Raw genomic sequence first — 18,491 nt, 5'->3', positions numbered from 1 at the left:
AATTAGAGCACATGCACAGGGAACACCACGGACTGCGCGCCTAATGCCCTCAAACTGCTTCCTCCATCTCCAAGCACAAAAATTAAAGGTGCCCTTCAGCAGCTCCCCTGCGTTGGGACAGACAGATCTGCCTGTTCCTCGCATCAGCTCAACGATTGCATAATGTGACCCAGGCAGATTTCCTGATTCCAGGGTTTCTGAGATAATCTGGGAGCTGCGCATATGGGGGAAACATGTGGACCACCAATACAAAAACTGACCTGAGGTTAGATACATGATGGGACACTATGTACACATGACACAGGATGATGCTGAATGTTTGCAATTCTCTGACACACACACAGAGCTCCAATGGGAGGAATTCACCTTACAGGGAACCAAAAACATAAATGAACAGTTCTTCACAGCACCTCAGGGATATAAATAGGACAGGCTTATGCAGAGCAGCTACTCACACACAAGGTTGAGCAGACTGCCTGGACAGATGAACATAGATAATCCAAATCATTGCTGTGGTGAAACTATAGGAGTGGGAGTGCCTTGCTGCTTCCCATCACCTCCTCCTTTGTTCCCATGGCTCTGGCCTGAGCTGCCCTTAACATGCCTGTGACGAATGTGTTACTAATGACTTGAGTGCAGGGCTCTGCACAGAGGCACCAGAGAACGGCAGCAGGGCATTAATTTTAAGTGACCTTTTCATAGAGATGCCCCAAATTCCAGTGTCCCCCATACGCACTCTGCTGGGGTGCCCTATGAAAGACGTATTGGAGTTCAAAACGAGAATCCAGACGGGACAGAACTCACAACCCTGAACTGGTCCCCAGAAATAAACTCCACTATCCCATAGGAATGCCATACCATTCAAGCTCAGCAGGACGTTGAAAAGGCAGGTTTGATGGGTTACCTTGTCAATTAATCTGTCAAGATGTATATAAACTGCTGACCTCTCCCAGGAGGAGGATTGTGGGAGAGAGCAGCAGCTGCTTTTGCTATAGCCTGGCCTTAAAAAAGTGGAGTTTAAAAAAAAAAAAAAAGGGAGGTTTTCCCCTTACCCACAAACATTAAAAAGCACTCACGGGATGTCGCTTCAATTTTCTGGAATTTTTTGCCCCACACACTGTCCAAGTGCGGTATACTTCAGCTCCACAGACGAATATTTCAGGAAGTCCTGAGCAGGACAAACTGCAGCTTCTAATTGAAATGCTTTTGCAATCACACCACCAGTGGGTCCCACCAATCACCCACTCACACCAACTAATTGATGTAGCACTGGATTTGCTGCAGCCGGTTTACACAAACCTTACAGATTCACCATTCAAATCAATTCCGGAAGCTCACACGGTATTTCAAGTAAGCCATGTTACTGCTCTTCTATACACACAAACAAATACACCACAAAATACTCACAACTCCCCTGTATCACAAACACAGAGATGCTCAGGACACGGAACATTCTACAGCCCGTGAACAGCGGCATGCAGGCGTAAAACCAGCCCCAATGTTAAAACCCGGAGATCCGGCCCCCGGGCGGCAGGCCAGATGCTACATAGGCCTACAACAGCGGCTTTCTAAACACACGCATAGAAGAACGTGTAAGAGTGGGGAGAGATGCACTGAGGTGGTTGTCAGGGCCAAGTGAGATTCACATCCTAGTGACACTGCAGCACACGGCAGCTCCCTTGATGGGGTTCTAAAAGGGCTCCCGGTCTCTCACCACAGGCACCAGTCAGGACAAGGCACACACAGATAGTCCGTTCACCCTGCAGGGGTGGCCAACCCATGGCTCCGGAGCCACATGCGGCTCTTCCGAGGTTACTATGCGGCTCCTTGTACAGGCACAGACTCCAGGGCTGGAGCTACCGGCGCCAACTTGCCGGTGTGCCGGGGGGCGCTCACTGCTCAGCCGCTGGTGCTGCCACAGACCCTGCCCCCACTCCACCCCTTCCCGCCCCCTCCCCTGAGCCTGCCAGGCCCTCGCTCCTCCCCATCCCGCACAGAGCCTCCTGCGCCCCACGAACCAGCTGATCAGGCGTTGCGGGGAAGGAGGGGGAGGCGCTGATCAGTGGGGCTGCCAGGGGGCGGGAGGCGCTGGCAGCGGAGCTCATGGGGGGCTGCTGACGTATTACTGGGGCTCTTTGGCAATGCACATTGGTAAATTCTGGCTCCTTCTCAGGCTGGCCAGAACTTAACCCCCTCTCCCGCCCAGGGTCATATTAAAATCAATTTGCCTCCCTACAGGCAACTGGCATCAAGGACACGGGGTTGGTTCAATGACACAGTCAAGCCAATAAGCTCTGTGACCAGCTGGGCTTCCACAGTCCTGTTCAAGCTGCATGTGATGGAGAAGCCCTGCTGTGAGGGGACAGCAATAAATGGAGCAATGCTCAAGGCAGCAGGTGGCACTGCAGGGCCACAGAGAGCTTTCTTTACAAATACTGAACGACAATGGCTCCCTCCAACACAACTGTTGGGAGGGACGTTCTGCTGCTCATGAGAAAATTAAACAGGAAGGGTCGAGGGGTTGATGATCAGACTCTTACTCTGCAGACATGAATGAACTCTAGGAGGGATGTGCCAGCTACTCCCTATTTGCTGGTCACAAACCAGTGCTCCTGATGCTTTGGTCAGATCGGTAGTTTCTGCTCAGGAAGGTTCCAAGGTGAATGGTGCTCTGGACCAGGAGACGGATGGGCCAGCCCAGCTCAGGGAGTGATGTCTGCACAGCACTGGCTTGCAGCATGCCAGACTCAGGCCAATGGTTTAACCACCTCACTTTGATAAACTCTAGAAGTCAGATCCTGAGAAGGCAGAGCACGACTATGACCTTTTACCTCTCCAGCAGCAGACAGTGCTTGGAGCTCTAACAGAGAAGTGGAAGCTTGGTCTTAGATCAGTTATTTTTCTGATCTCCAGCATAAGCCTGACAGCCACAGCTAAAAGACATGAACCGATAAAGAGACAGGGCAGGATCTACTTCTAACAAGGCATAGCAAGTCTGGGATTATTTAATCTGGAAGGTTTCAGAGTAACAGCCGTGTTAGTCTGTATTCGCAAAAAGAAAAAAGGAGGACTTGTGGCACCTTAGAGACTAACCAATTTAACTGAGCATAAGCTTTCGTGAGCTACAGCTCACTTCATCGGATGCATACTGTGGAAAATACAGAAGATGTTCTTATACATACAAACCATGAAAAAATGGGTGTTTAGCACTACAAAAGGTTTTCTCTCCCCACACCCCACTCTCCTGCTGGTAATAGCTTATCTAAAGTGATCACTCTCCTTACGTGTATGATAATCAAGTTGGGCCATTTCCAGCACAAATCCAGGGTTCTCCCACTGATTTATGAATGTTATAGTTCTTGACATCCGATTTGTGTCCATTTATGCTTTTACGTAGAAACTGTCCAGTTTGCCCAATGTACATGGCAGAGGGGCATTGCTGGCACATGATGGCATATATCACACTGGTAGATGTGCAGGTGAACGAGCCTCTGATAGTGTGGCTGATGTTATTAAGCCCTGTGATGGTGTCCCCTGAATAGATATGTGGGCACAGTTGGCAACGGGCTTTGTTGCAAGGATAGGTTCCTGGGTTAGTGGTTCTGATGTGTGGTATGTGGTTGCTAGTGAGTATTCACTTCAGGTTGGGGGGCTGTCTGTAGGCAAGGATCCATAAACCTGGATATCCTGGGCGCCCCATCATCTCAGGCATTGGCACCCTGACAGCAGGATTGTCTGGCTATGTAGACTCCCTCCTCAGGCCCTACGCTACCAGCACTCCCAGCTACCTTCGAGACACCACTGACTTCTTGAGGAAACTACAATCCATCGGTGATCTTCCTGATAACACCATCCTGGCCACGATGGATGTAGAAGCCCTCTACACCAACATATCACACTAAGATGGACTACAAGCCGTCAAGAACACTATCCCCGATAATGTCACAGCTAACCTGGTGGCTAAACTTTGTGACTTTGTCCTTACCCATAACTATTTTACATTTGGGGACAACGTATACCTTCAAATCAGCGGCACTGCTATGGGTACCCGCATGGCCCCACAGTATGCCAACATTTTTATGGCTGACTTAGAACAACGCTTCCTCAGCTCTCATCCCCTAACGCCCCTACTCTACTTGCGCTACATTGATGACATCTTCATCATCTGGACCCATGGAAAAGAAGCTCTTGAGGAATTCCACCATGATTTCAACAATTTCCATCCCATCATCAACCTCAGCCTGGTCCAGTCCACACAAGAGATCCACTTCCTGGACACTACAGTGCTAATAAACGATGGTCACATAAACACCACCCTATACAGGAAACCTACTGACCGCTATTCCTACCTACATGCCTCCAGCTTTCACCCTGACCACACCACACGATCCATTGTCTACAGCCAAGCTCTACAATACAACCGCATTTGCTCCAACCCCTCAGACAGAGACAAACACCTACAAGATCACTATCAAGCATTCTTACAACTACAATACTCACCTGCGGAAGTGAAGAAACAGATTGATAGAGCCAGAAGAGTTCCCAGAAGTCACCTACTACAGGACAGGCCTAACAAAGAAAATAACAGAACGCCACTAGTGGTCACCTTCAGCCCCCAACTAAAACCCCTCCAACGCTTTATTAAGGATCTACAACCTATCCTGAAGGATGACCCAACACTCTCACAAATCTTGGGAGACAGGCCAGTCCTTGCCTACAGACAGCCCCCCAACCTGAAGCGAATACTCATCAGCAACCACACACCACAGAACAGAACCGCTAACCCAGGAACCTATCCTTGCAACGAAGCCCGTTGCCAACTGTGCCCACATATCTATTCAGGGGACACTATCACAGGGCCTAATAACATCAGCCACACTATCAGAGGCTCGTTCACCTGCACATCTACCAGTGTGATATATGCCATCATGTGCCAGCAATGCCCCTCTGCCATGTACATTGGGCAAACTGGACAGTTTCTACGTAAAAGAATAAATGGACACAAATCAGATGTCAAGAATTAGAACATTCATAAACCAGGTGGAGAACACTTCAATCTCTCTGGTCACGCGATTACAGACATGAAAGTTGCGATATTACAACAGAAAAACTTCAAAACCAGACTCCAGCAAGAGACTGTTGAATTGGAATTCATTTGCAAATTGGATACAATTAACATAGGCTTGAAGAGAGACTGGGAATGGCTAAGTCATTATGCAAGGTAACCTATTTCCCCTTGTTTTTTCCTACATCCCCTTCCCCCACCTCCCACCCCCGTTCCTCAGACGTTCTTGTTAAACCCTGGATTTGTGCTGGAAATGGCCCACCTTGATCATCATACACATTGTAAGGAGAGTGATCACTTTAGATAAGCTATTACCAGAAGGAGAGTGGGGTGTGGGGAGAGAAAACCTTTTGTAGTGCTAAACATCCATTTTTTCATGGTTTGTATGTATAAGAACATCTTCTGTATTTTCCACAGTATGCATCCGATGAAGTAGCTGTAGCTCGCGAAAGCTTATGCTCAAATAAACTGGTTAGTCTCTAAGGTGCCACAAGTCCTCCTTTTCTTTAATCTGGAAGGAAGAGCTGGAAGGACTTGAAAGGGGTATGGAAGACTCACTATATTGTACTTTAATTCTTCGTTCTGCTACAGTTACTGTAACACAGGGGTTCCCAAACTGGGGGTCAGGACTCCTGGGGGGGGGGGGGAGCGCAAGCTGTCAACCCCCACCCCAAACCCCGCTTCGCCTCCAGCATTTATAATGGTGTTAAATATATTTAAAAGTGTTTTTAATTTATAAGGGGGAGTCGCATTCAGAGGCTTGCTATGTGAAAGGTACAAAAAGTTTGAGAAGCACTGCTTGAACAATTCACCTTCACAATGCATCTCAAAGGTAAGTATTATGCCCATTCCACATATGGGTAACTGAGACACAAAGAGGATAAGTAATTTGCCCAAAACCACACAGTCTGTGGCAGAGCCAGGAAGAGATTCCCATATCTCCAGATTCTGGCCTTTTGCTTTGACCATTAGTTTAAGCTTCCTCCGAAATCAGAAAACCCTTTTTTATGCTGTCCTACAAACAGTGCAAGCTAACACTCAACGGAATTAACGCTAGTAAAATTTAGAAACAACTAGAGGAATTATTTATGTAACATACAACGAATCTGTGAAATTAGCTGACACAGAAAAGGAGAGGAGAGGTTACTTACCTTACAGTCACTTGAGTTCTTAGAGATATTTTGTCCCTGTGCGTGCTCCACCATAGGATGTGCACACACCGGGCACTCTCAATCAGAGACTGCTGGGATGGGATCCCGAGAGTACAACCTGGAACTGGGATGCCGCTGGGCCCCCTTAACTCTCCAGCCTGGGCTGCCTCTCACAATTCTTTGCTAGTGACAAGCAGGAAACCCCTCCAGGTGCTGTTATCACTTAGCACAACATCAGGTGGAGGCCTGCATGAGTGTTTCCTCATGACACAGTGAAAGGCACCAGCAAATCTCCCAAGCCCCCAGCCTCGCACCCCAGAAGTGTACTGTCTGGCCCTGATCAGAGGCCTGACCTGTGTACATTTATTACCCAGTCTGCCCCTCCCTTGATATGAAGAGGACACAAAGTAGCCTTTGTAAACTGAGCTGAGATTTCCCAATATCCTATTACGCCTCCATAGGTCTTTCCACCACATGAGTGAGTCCAGCACCTTCCGAGGCACTTAACGTTTGGAGAGGCTGTGTCTGTTTGGGGTATACGCTGCCCTTTGTCACATCTGGAGGCATCTGAGGTGCACCCTTGCATGGGGAGTCACATATGGAGGCCAACGTATGATCCAAGGTAAGTAGGCAAATCCTTACTGTGGTTTGTGGGGTGAACTGTGATGTTGAGATCGGATAGGGTGGCGAATCTCTCCTTGGGTAGGCAGGCTCTTGCTGTTGGGGAGTCTAGAGTAGCACGGATAAAGTCTGCCATCTCTACTTAAGTTAGCCTGGATTTCTTGGGGTTGAATAGAAGTTTGAGAGATTGGAATAGTGTTAATGCCCCAGTCATTGGCAACCTGAGCTCTTGGTTGCTATTTTAGAAATGTTCTAATTATTAACCATTGTAACCATTCCACATTCCTGTTCCAAGCTTCTCAGAGGTCTGGGATATTAGTACGAGGAAATATGGATTAAAAGCAGGGTAGGCTGATTTAAATCAAATTTAAATCAGCAAGCAGGAAACCTTTATTTAAATCATTGATTTTAATCTTGTTCTTTCTTTGTACATTAGTTATTTTCCTAAAGAAAGGTTGATTTTCGTTTGTTAGTAAACTTTACAACATGCTGATTTGCAACTAAATACAGCCTTTACACTAAACTTGGAGGATGCTCTCTAGCTACGCAAATTTAAACAAGTATATAACTTAACATACATTTATTCAAATAGTTAATCTTTACATTTTTATAATGCTACAAAATGGTGACCGATTAATTTTTTTTTATTAGATTAACGTTTCACTCTGTTTCTGTCAAGCTGCATTTGGATGGAGATAAAAATTCAGTTACAAATGCACAAACTGCATTTAAAGTTAGTTTAATTTAAATAATCTCAAATGTGCTGGATATAAGAAAAAAGTTTATCAAAACATGTCCTGCATTTAAAGCTAACTGATTAAGCAAAGGAAGCATTATCTGCACTTAATGAATTGACTCACTATATCCTATACCACACTATATATGGTGTGGATTGCACTCTCAGCAAATTTGAGGATGATACTAAACTAGGAGGAGTGGTAGATACGGTGGCAGGTAGGGATAGGATACAGAGGGACCTAGACAAACTGGAGGATTGGGCCAAAAGAAATCTGATGAGGTTCAACAAGGATAAGTGCAGAGTCCTGCACTTAGGACGGAAGAATCCAATGCACCGCTACAGACTAGGGACCAAATGGCTAGGAAGCAGTTCTGCGGAAAAGGACCTGGGGTGACAGTGGACGAGAAGCTGGATATGAGTCCACCTAATACCCTATTGTTATAATCTTTATCTAAGAAAGGTCATGAAATAGGTCATTCAAAAATTAATAACTCACTGATCATTAATATTCTTGCATGATGCATGCAGAGGTATGTACAAAAAGTTGTGAATGCACTAGAATTATGTCCTTAAAGGTATTTGCCAAGCAATGCCTAAGCCCAGACTGCCCTAGACAAAGGAACTTGTATTTGCTTTTCTGATAGCCTGGTCATCAGGCAGGGACAATGGAGGTCTATTTACATATAATGGAACTGAAACCAATAGGTAACAAGTCTGGGAGAAGACAGCATGGCAGAAAAATATACATCTCCCCACTGTATTTTCCACTGAATGCATCCGATGAAGTGAGCTGTAGCTCACGAAAGCTTATGCTCAAATAAATTGGTTAGTCTCTAAGGTGCCACAAGTCCTCCTTTTCTTTTAGCAAATACAGACTAACACGGCTGCTACTCTGAAACCTGGCAGAAAAGAAAAGCTTGATCTGGCTTTTACTTTTCAAAGAATTCATTGCAAAGGTTTACTGGTCTATTATAAGCAGAGAGACTGACTCAAGTGATAAACAATTTAATCAACTGATTTATAGAAGGTTTCAGAGTAACAGCCGTGTTAGTCTGTATTCGCAAAAAGAAAAGGAGTACTTGTAGCACCTTAGAGACTAACCAATTTATTTGAGCATGAGCTTTCGTGAGCTACAGCTCACTTCATCAGATGTATACCGTGGAAACTGCAGCAGACTTTATATATACACAGAGATCATGAAACAATACCTCCTCCCACCCCACTGTCCTGCTGGTAATAGCTTATCTAAAGTGATCATCAGGTGGGCCATTTCCAGCACAAATCCAGGTTTTCTCACACTCCACCCCCCCACACAAATTCACTCTCCTGCTGGTGCTAGCCCATCCAAAGTGACAACTCTTTACATAATCAAGTCGGGCTATTTCCTGCATAAATCCAGGTTCTCTCACATCCCCCCCACCCCCATACACACACAAACTCACTCTCCTGCTGGTAATAGCTCATCTAAACTGACCACTCTCCAAGTTTAAATCCAAGTTAAACCAGAACATCTGGGGGGGGGGAGGTAGGAAAAAACAAGAGGAAACAGGCTACCTTGCATAATGACTTAGCCACTCCCAGTCTCTATTTAAGCCTAAATTAATAGTATCCAATTTGCAAATGAATTCCAATTCAGCAGTTTCTCGCTGGAGTCTGAATTTGAAGTTTTTTTGTTTTAAGATAGCGACCTTCATGTCTGTGATTGCGTGACCAGAGAGATTGAAGTGTTCTCCGACTGGTTTATGAATGTTATAATTCTTGACATCCGATTTGTGTCCATTTATTCTTTTACTTAGAGACTGTCCAGTTTGACCAATGTACATGGCAGAGGGGCATTGCTGGCACATGATGGCATATATCACATTGGTGGATGTGCAGGTGAACGAGCCTCTGATAGTGTGGCTGATGTTATTAGGCCCTGTGATGGTGTCCCCTGAATAGATATGTGGGCACAATTGGCAACGGGCTTTGTTGCAAGGATAAGTTCCTGGGTTAGTGGTTCTGTTGTGTGGTATGTGGTTGTTGGTGAGTATTTGCTTCAGGTTGCGGGGCTGTCTGTAGGCAAGGACTGGCCTGTCTCCCAAGACTTGTGAGAGTGTTGGGTCATCCTTTAGGATAGGTTGTAGATCCTTAATAATGTGTTGGAGGGGTTTTAGTTGGGGGCTGAAGGTGACCGCTAGTGGCGTTCTGTTATTTTCTTTGTTAGGCCTGTCCTGTAGTAGGTAACTTCTGGGAACTCTTCTGGCTCTATCAATCTGTTTCTTCACTTCCACAGGTGGGTATTGTAGTTGTAAGAATGCTTGATAGAGATCTTGTAGGTGTTTGTCTCTGTCTGAGGGGTTAGAGCAAATACGGTTGTATCGCAGAGCTTGGCTGTAGACAATGGATCGTGTGGTGTGGTCAGGGTGAAACCTGGAGGCATGTAGGTAGGAATAGCGGTCAGTAGGTTTCCGGTATAGGGTGGTGTTTATGTGACCATCGTTTATTAGCACTGTAGGGTCCAGGAAGTGGATCTCTTCTGTGGACTGGACCAGGCTGAGGTTGATGGCGGGATGGAAATTGTTGAAATCATGGTGGAATTCCTCAAGGGCTTCTTTTCCATGGGTCCAGATGATGAAGATGTCATCAATGTAGCGCAAGTAGAGTAGGGGCGTTAGGGGACGAGAGCTGAGGAAGCGTTGTTCTAAGTCAGCCATAAAAATGTTGGCATACTGTGGGGCCATGCGGGTACCCATAGCAGTGCCGCTGATTTGAAGGTATACATTGTCCCCAAATGTGAAATAGTTATGGGTAAGGACAAAGTCACAAAGTTCAGCCACCAGGTTAGCCGTGACATTATCGGGGATAGTGTTCTTGACGGCTTGTAGTCCATCTTAGTGTGAAATGTTGGTGTAGAGGGCTTCTACATCCATAGTGGCCAGGATGGTGTTATCAGGAAGATCACCGATGGATTGTAGTTTCCTCAGGAAGTCAGTGGTGTCTCGAAGGTAGCTGGGAGTGCTGGTAGCATAGGGCCTGAGGAGGGAGTCTACATAGCCAGACTATCCTGCTGTCAGGGTGCCAATGCCTGAGATGATGGGGCGCCCAGGATTTTCAGGTTTATGGATCTTGGGTATTAGATAGAATATCCCAGGTTGGCATTCCAGGGGTGTGTCTGTGCGGATTTGATCTTGTGCTTTTTCAGGGAGTTTCTTGAGCAAATGCTGTAGTTTCTTTTGGTACCTCTCAGTGGGATCAGAGGGTACTGACTTGTAGAAAGAAAAGGAGTACTTGTGGCACCTTAGAGACTAACCAATTTATTTGAGCATGAGCTTTCGTGAGCTACAGCTCACTTCATCTGATGAAGTGAGCTGTAGCTCACGAAAGCTCATGCTCAAATAAATTGGTTAGTCTCTAAGGTGCCACAAGTACTCCTTTTCTTTTTGCGAATACAGACTAACACGGCTGTTCCTCTGAAACCTGACTTGTAGAAAGTGGTGTTGGAGAGCTGCCGAGCAGCCTCTTGTTCATATTCTGACCTATTCATGATAGCAGCACCTCCTTTGTCAGATTTATTGAATTTGATGTCAGAGTTCTTTCTGAGGCTGTGGATGGCATTGTGTTCTGCACAGCTGAGGTTGTGGGGCAAGCGATGCTGCTTTTCCACAATTTCAGCCCATGCACGTCGGCGGAAGCACTATGTAGAAGTCCAGTCTGCTGTCTCAACCTTCAGGAAGAGTCCACCTAGAATCCTCCTTTTTGTAGTGTTGGTAGGGAGGTCTCTGTTTGCTCCAACCCCTCAGACAGAGGCAAACACCTACAAGATCTCTATCAAGCATTCTTACAATTACAATACTCACCTGCGGAAGTGAAGAAACAGATTGATAGAGCCAGAAGAGTTCCCAGAAGTTACCTACTACAGGACAGGCCTAACAAAGAAAATAACAGAACGCCACTAGCCGTCACCTTCAGCCCCCAACTAAAACCCTTCCAATGCATTATCAAGGATCTACAACCTATCCTGAAGGATGACCCAACACTCTCACAGATCTTGGGAGACAGGCCAGTCCTTGCCTATAGACAGCCCCCCAACCTGAAGTGAATACTCACCAGCAACCACATACCACACAACAGAACCACTAACCCAGGAACCTATCCTTGCAACAAAGCCCATTGCCAACTATGCCCACATATCTATTCAGGGGACACCATCACAGGGCCTAACAACATCAGCCACACTATCAAAGGCTCCTTCACCTGCACATCCACCGACGTGATATATGCCATCATGTGCCAGCAATGCCCCTTTGCCATGTACATTGGGCAAACTGGACAGTCTCTATGTAAAAGAATAAATGGACACAAATCGGATGTCAAGAATTATAACATTCATAAACCAGTCGGAGAACCCTGGATTTGTGCTGGAAATGGCCCAACTTGATCATCATACACATTGTAAGGAGAGTGATCACTTTAGATAAGCTATTACCAGAAGGAGAGTGGGGTGGGGGGAGAGAAAACCTTTTGTAGTGCTAAACACCCATTTTTTCATGGTTTGTATGTATAAGAACATCTTCTGTATTTTCCACAGTATGCATCCGATGAAGTGAGCTGTAGCTCACGAAAGCTTATGCTCAAATAAATTGGTTAGTCTCTAAGGTACCAGAAGTACTCCTTTTCTTTTCTGTTCTCAAAGCAATTCTTTGTAACTACTCACACAGAGAGAGACTCAAAGCAATGCTCTGCAACAACAGAAACAGCACCCAGAGACTCCCCGCCCTTTTGTTGTATTCATCTCGCTTTGTTAACAATTATGATTAAAATAGAGATAGAGGATGTATGTGGATGGATGCTTTGTGTGGATAACAACTGAATGATCAGGGAGGTGCCAGCCTAAGAATCCAGTGTCCATCGGCTCAAGAAGGCGTCAAGTGGAAATAACCAGAGGACCCCCGGAGGGCAGACTGGAATCCACCCAACAGCCTCCAGAATGGGAGAACCAAAGAACGAGATAACATCTGGCAGCACGGAACCATCAGGAATGTGCCATCTGCTGATTGATTCAGCAACAGCATGATGAAGCAATTCCCATAGACTGGCATAAGAAGAAACTCCTATAAAAATGGACTCTAGAAAGTGAGAACTTTGGGGTCTGATTCTGCAAACCAACTTCCAGGAGCATCAGATGAGCATCTGACAAGGCCCTGCTCCCTCCTCATGTCCAGGCCACGTGGCCAGTGGCTTGGCATGAGCAACTCTAAGGCTGGTAACTAAGATAACAACCTTGCAGAACCTGTGTGTGTGTGTGTGTGTTTGTATGAATGAATGTGTGAATAAATATGAGATTGAATGGAATGTTATAGCTATAACTAACTACTTACTATGATTCTTTCTGTATTCACAATAAATGTGGTATTTTGCCTTTTTCCCTTTAATAAGATCCTGCTGGTTTTTATTTTATTTGTATAACAACGGAACAGACACTCAGAGCGTGACCTGCATGCTTGGTGCTGACAGTGAGCTCCCCAGGCAGAAAGCTGCAGTGGGAGAAGCATTGTGAGGCACTAGGGTTACAGCATAAGAGGTGACAACCCCTCACTGGTCTGGATTGCACCCCAAAGTGTGACTGCCCCATCACGCAATTACTAACCAACTTCCACCAAGAACTCTCACCATGGAGACTAAGGCTAACATATTCAAAAGCCTTGAGTGCCTTATGAGCTAAGCCCTATTTTCAAAAGTGATTTGGACATGTAAGAGCCTAAATCTTACTGAAAGGCAATGGGACTTAGGCTCCCAAGTGCATAAATCACTACAGAAAATGGAGCTTCAGCACTTTCAAAAAATATACCCAAGGAGTATTGAAAACAGAGTGTAGGTGCACTCGAAAAAAGAGTCCTTGGAGACTGCTCAAAGGATAGGTCAGTGTAAAAGTGTCACCAACTTAATGCAACAGATCAGTCCCAGGTCTATTTAGACTCATCTGCTGACTCTTGATCAAGTAAGCTTTTATTACTGTTAATTCCTGAGCCCATACAGCTAGGAGAGAACAAGCTGGATTCTATTGTGGCTCATGAAACAAAACTGTTGGCTAAGTTCTGATCGCAGATTTTTATTTGTTTATTTATTGTGCACACATAGGGATCACTGAACCAGAAATAGCCCTGACTGACTCTCAGATCCCAGTGTGAGCTTGTAGTGCTGGCTGTTAGTCAAACTAAGTTGAATGGAGCAAATTTGATATGAAGTCATTGGCACACATGCAAGTTCATAATGCAATTTAAGTATATTCCTCCTCCAAGTTATCAGCCCTATCAGGCTACTACAAAAGGTCCGATCGAACAGGTAAATGATTTTCCCATGATGATGATCTGAAAAAGCCAGCAGGCCATATTCAGTCAATGACCAGAGAATTCTTGAGGTGGAGAAGCTAATACATCTCCTCTTGTATTTCTATGGTAACCATTGTGCACTTTCCACAGGAAGTTGAAAAAAATTATAAAATTAAGTCAGTCATGAGAATGACTGAATAAATTGCACTGCCCCTTTATCTGTCCCGTAGCAGGACCTCCCGACTCGTCTCATAGAAATCAGGGCTGGTCTATACTTAAAACACTACAACGGGGCCGCTGCATCACTTCAGCGTGGACATTACCTCTGTCAATGGAAGTTCTCCTGTCAGCGTAGGTAACTCACCTCCCCAAGAGGTGGTAACTAGGTCGATGAGAGAATTCGTGTGTCAACCTAGCACAGTCTACACAGGGATTTGGATCAGCTTAACTATGCCTCTCAGGGGATGTGGATTTTTCACACACCCCTCACTGATTCAGTTAAACTGACCTAAATTTCTAGTGTAGACCAGGCCTTAGTTAAAGCCTGATTAAATGGGTAAGCCTGATATGTCCTAAATGCCACCATGCTCTGTAATTCAATTACACCAGGTGAAGTGAGCTGGCTACGAAGCTGAGCCACTATATTGCTGTGAGGACCATTACTGTGCTTCTGAAACCAGCCACCTCTTCATGCCAGTCCTTTGAAAGGTACAAGAAGTCAATCAAGTGTTGAGAATTAACAGCCATCCCTAAGAGAAAGATTCTTTTCCTTCCCATTAAAATCTAACCCAGAGATGAAGGATGAATTAAACATTTACATGAAAATCTCATTCCTTCAAACCAGCTAAAATGTCTGGAATGCACATTATATTCTGCTTCTCCTTCAGAAGTTCCAGTCAGACATTTTAACAAACAGGATTTGTTCTTCCCTTTAGAGCACAAGGCTGTCATGATGAGAGCCAGCACAATTTAGAAGCAGATGTCTGAGTCATTCTTTGCCTTGGGAAAAGCAGTGTTGTAAGTGTCTGTACGTAATCACTGAACATAAAGCTGCTACAATTAATAATTGCCTTTTTAACATTATAATGCATTAATAGGCACAATTGGCCAGCTGCCAGGTTACCATTCAAATACAGTAGTAGTTTTGTCACCAATTTTAAGAAAACTGAAATTCTTCATAAAATGCCATTTATATGAAAATCTGTTTTTCTTGCCATACGTTCTGCTCCTTCCGGGATATCAATTTTTCAGGAACAGTCTAGTCTATCTAACATGATTAGTTGCGTGTGTGAAATGACCATACATAAATAAATCATAGTAAGAAGGAAGGTTTATGCGTCTAAGACTCAAGACAACAAAGGCTTTGCACATTTTTGGTAATAGGCATATACACGAAGCCAGCAGTTTTGCAGGGAAAATATATATGCTCATGTTTGAGTTTGAAGTGCTGTTCCAGAAATAGCTTCTTAAGCACAAATAATGGCACCATGTGACTTCAGTGTTCTAGTCTGAGTGCTTTTGCTTGTTTCAGATCAGTCAAATCACGTGATGTCCTTACAGGCTGAGGAGATGCTGCTACCTAGAGCTCTCTGCCTCCCTAAATCCGCAATCAGCAGCTGGATGATTAATGAACCAAGGGGACTCAGCCAGGTGCTGCATTGCGATTACATGAGAGGACTAGGTTTGTCCTACTTTCTCTCAAAATCCTCCATAAAGAAAAGAAAACCAAACACACAGAGGTTAAAATAGGGGAAGCCACACTGTGTAGGAGGACTGAAATCAGTGCTAATGCTGCGGGGTACTTACAGCACCTTATGCCTGTGGATCCCAAAGCATCCATTAGTCCTCACCATGCTGGAAAGCAGTACAATATCCATTTTCCATAGATTCATAGACCCTAAAGCCAGAATGGACCATTGTGATTATCTAATCTGATCTCCTGAACAGCACAGACCATAGGACTTCCCCAAAATAATTTGTAGAGCAGATCTTTTAGGAAAGCATCCGTCTTGATTTAAAAATGGTCAGTTATGGAGAATCCACCAGGAGCCTTGATAAATTGTTCCAGCAGTTAACTGCTCATTTTATGAGCTGGAAAACAGACACGGAGAGGGTTTGTCCAAGGTCACATGTTGAGATAGTGACTGGCCCAAGAATGGAAGTAACGCCCCTGCTCTAACCACGGAACAACATTCCTTCTCTGAGCCAAGACCCTCAACTCAATCTCCTGCTTTTCTCATTAAGCAAAACAATCTGCCATGTCCTTAGATCAATACCACAGTTCACATCTGGCAAGAACAGCCAAGGCGGCAAAAGAGTTGAAGAAGCAGTAAAACTGAAGTGGTTCCTCTTCTCTGGAGAGTGGGTAAAGAGAATCAGGGGAATGTACTGTCTAGCAGCCCCCAGCCAGTACAACAGAAGATATGTTGGAGGGTGAGTTATAGAGGAGAGGGCCTTCCAAAATCCCACACGCGAAACGTGGAAAGCAGCTAACATACAAGCTGAACCAAGACCAGACCACACTGCAAGCACTCTCAAAGAAACACAACTTTGAAAGGATGTGGTAAAGAAACTGCCCCAGCCCAACCAATGATATAGCCAAACTGCTAGTCATACACCAGGCTCACTACTCTGAAATTTGCCAAATCTGACACTTATAGCTGATCTCTCAATAGCTTGATTTCTTCAGCACGACAGCTGAACCGAGTTTCACTGTTAGAATGATTTAAAGGAATCACATTCTTCTGGCAAGTATCAGGGGGTAGCAGTGTTAGTCCTGATCTCTAAAAGCAGCGAAGAGTCCTGTGGCACCTTATAGACTAACGGACGTATTGGAGCATAAGCTTTTGTGGGTTGCATCTGACGAGGTGGGTATTCACCCAGGAAAGCTTATGCTCCAATACGTCTGTTAGTCTATAAGGTGCCACAGGACTCTTTGCCAATTCTTCTGGTAGAGTTCTCTGCTCCTAAACCGGAAATGCTATAAGACACTCCCATCCCATCCAAGATCTTTCCCCACTGAAGCAGTGAGCCCTCTGGGGGCAGGGAGAGACACATACACTGCCTTGGCCCATTCTGACATGCTAGCAGATTAGAGAGACGTAGCTTTTTGCAGAACACTGCTGATATTCACCTTCTTTTGAAGGGAGAAAATGAGAAAGATGCTCCATGGAGACATGAGCTTAGAGTCTGATTTGGAAACAACTTTCCAACAAGACTGAAATGGCTACTGTCAGGACAGTATGACTAAGAATCAGAGCTTTCTAAGCTGGGTTTTGCTTTGCAGACATGCGTGGGTGATGCTGCCCCTCCGCTCTGCCTGCCTGCTCTGTTCACATGAGCAGACAAAATATTGAAATATACAAGGCTCTTGCTCTGGGAGAGGGGATTCTTACATATTTCAAAATCTGTCCTTGCTCTCAAGAACGAACTGGGTACCTGAGCAGTGTGCCTGCGATTGGGAAGAACCCAGAAATCTGGGGCTTACAAGTCCAGGAGAGCAATTGGAATTTTATCTGTGCTGTGGTCCTTGTTTTGGGCACAGAGATTTCCTCTATTCCCCAAGTTGAGGAAGGAAGTTAAATATATTTCATGTTGAAAGGAGGTCTGAGTGTGGGGCAAAACATTGACCTTGTCCCTTTAAACAAAAAATGGATGCACAGCAGCCTGCCTACTGTATTTGGCCCTCCAGTGCCCCCCTATCAGGACTCGCTATTTGGAGTTCAAGCTTTCACTTGTGCAGCTCTCCCTACAACAGCATAGTCACAGGGCCAAAGTCCAGCCTGAGAGCTCTGGGGCTCTCCTGGCTGTGCCACAGAGTAGCAAGGCAGAGCACCAAGACACAGGCCTAGAGAAAAGCAGAAGGAACAGAGTCCTAGATTTCGAGGCAGAAGGAACCATTGTGACCATCTAGTCTGGCCTCCTGCATAGCACAGGCCAGAGCCCTGCCCCAGAATAACTCCAAAGCAGGTAACAGTGCGGAGGAAGCCTTCCAGCGCAGACAGACATGTGCTCACTCTGCCCCAGCTAGCTCACCAACAATGCCAATGTGCAAAAAGAAAAGGAGTACTTGTGGCACCTTAGAGACTAACCAATTTATTTGAGCATGAGCTTTCGTGAGCTACAGCTCACTTCATCAGTGCCAATGTGGACATTGCAGCACAAACAGAAGCACAGGCCAGCGGCTCAAATACAAGCCAACTTGAGCCCCTGGCTCTGTACTCGGGACCAAGCCTTACCAGATCTGCTGCTCTTAGTATTTTGGCCCATGGAATTGGTAAAATCTTGTTTTGTGTATCTCCATAGGCTGAAAGAGAATGAAAACAGCCGATCTGGCAGGAATTAGCACCCTCAAAAGGCCACTGGCAACCTGAAGGAGTGGTTGAGTGTGCTGAGGAGGGTCCAAGGGAACAGTAGCAGTGGCTGCTTAGAGAAGCTGAAGAATCTCACTAGTTACACAGAAGTGCTGCAATGGAGATGTGAATTCCAGCAGTTTCACGGAACACCTCTGTTCTGCAAAAGAGCTGTGACGTGAACCAGCGAGACCAGGAAGATGCGAATGCCCAAAAGCAGAGCAATGGAGAGATGATTTGCAGTCCAGAAGA

At 45.4% G+C, this 18,491-nt stretch overlaps 1 protein-coding gene across 5 annotated transcripts in view; it reads right to left on the bottom strand.

Annotated features, from left to right (window-relative positions):
* The window catches only part of OSBP2 (oxysterol binding protein 2), a 371,738-nt gene that overhangs the window by 312,269 nt on the left and 40,978 nt on the right, over window positions 1–18,491 (bottom strand). Inside the window, exon 1 of one of the 5 annotated variants that reach the window (XM_075120169.1) lies at window positions 15,694–15,755. The exons of 3 other annotated variants lie outside the window; for them this stretch is intronic. In XM_075120169.1, the coding sequence (XP_074976270.1) occupies window positions 15,694–15,740 (47 nt within the window). In that variant the 5' untranslated portion in view covers window positions 15,741–15,755. Of the gene's footprint in view, window positions 1–15,693; window positions 15,756–18,491 lie in introns of those variants that run through there. One more of the 5 variants, XM_075120170.1, reaches the window with a different exon arrangement.

The sequence above is a fragment of the Caretta caretta genome, chromosome 15 (genome assembly GCF_965140235.1).
Source record: "Caretta caretta isolate rCarCar2 chromosome 15, rCarCar1.hap1, whole genome shotgun sequence".
In the NCBI taxonomy this organism is placed as follows: domain Eukaryota; kingdom Metazoa; phylum Chordata; order Testudines; family Cheloniidae; genus Caretta; species Caretta caretta.
Note: the sequence above shows the minus strand (reverse complement) of the source record. Positions and strands in the feature narration are given on the sequence as shown.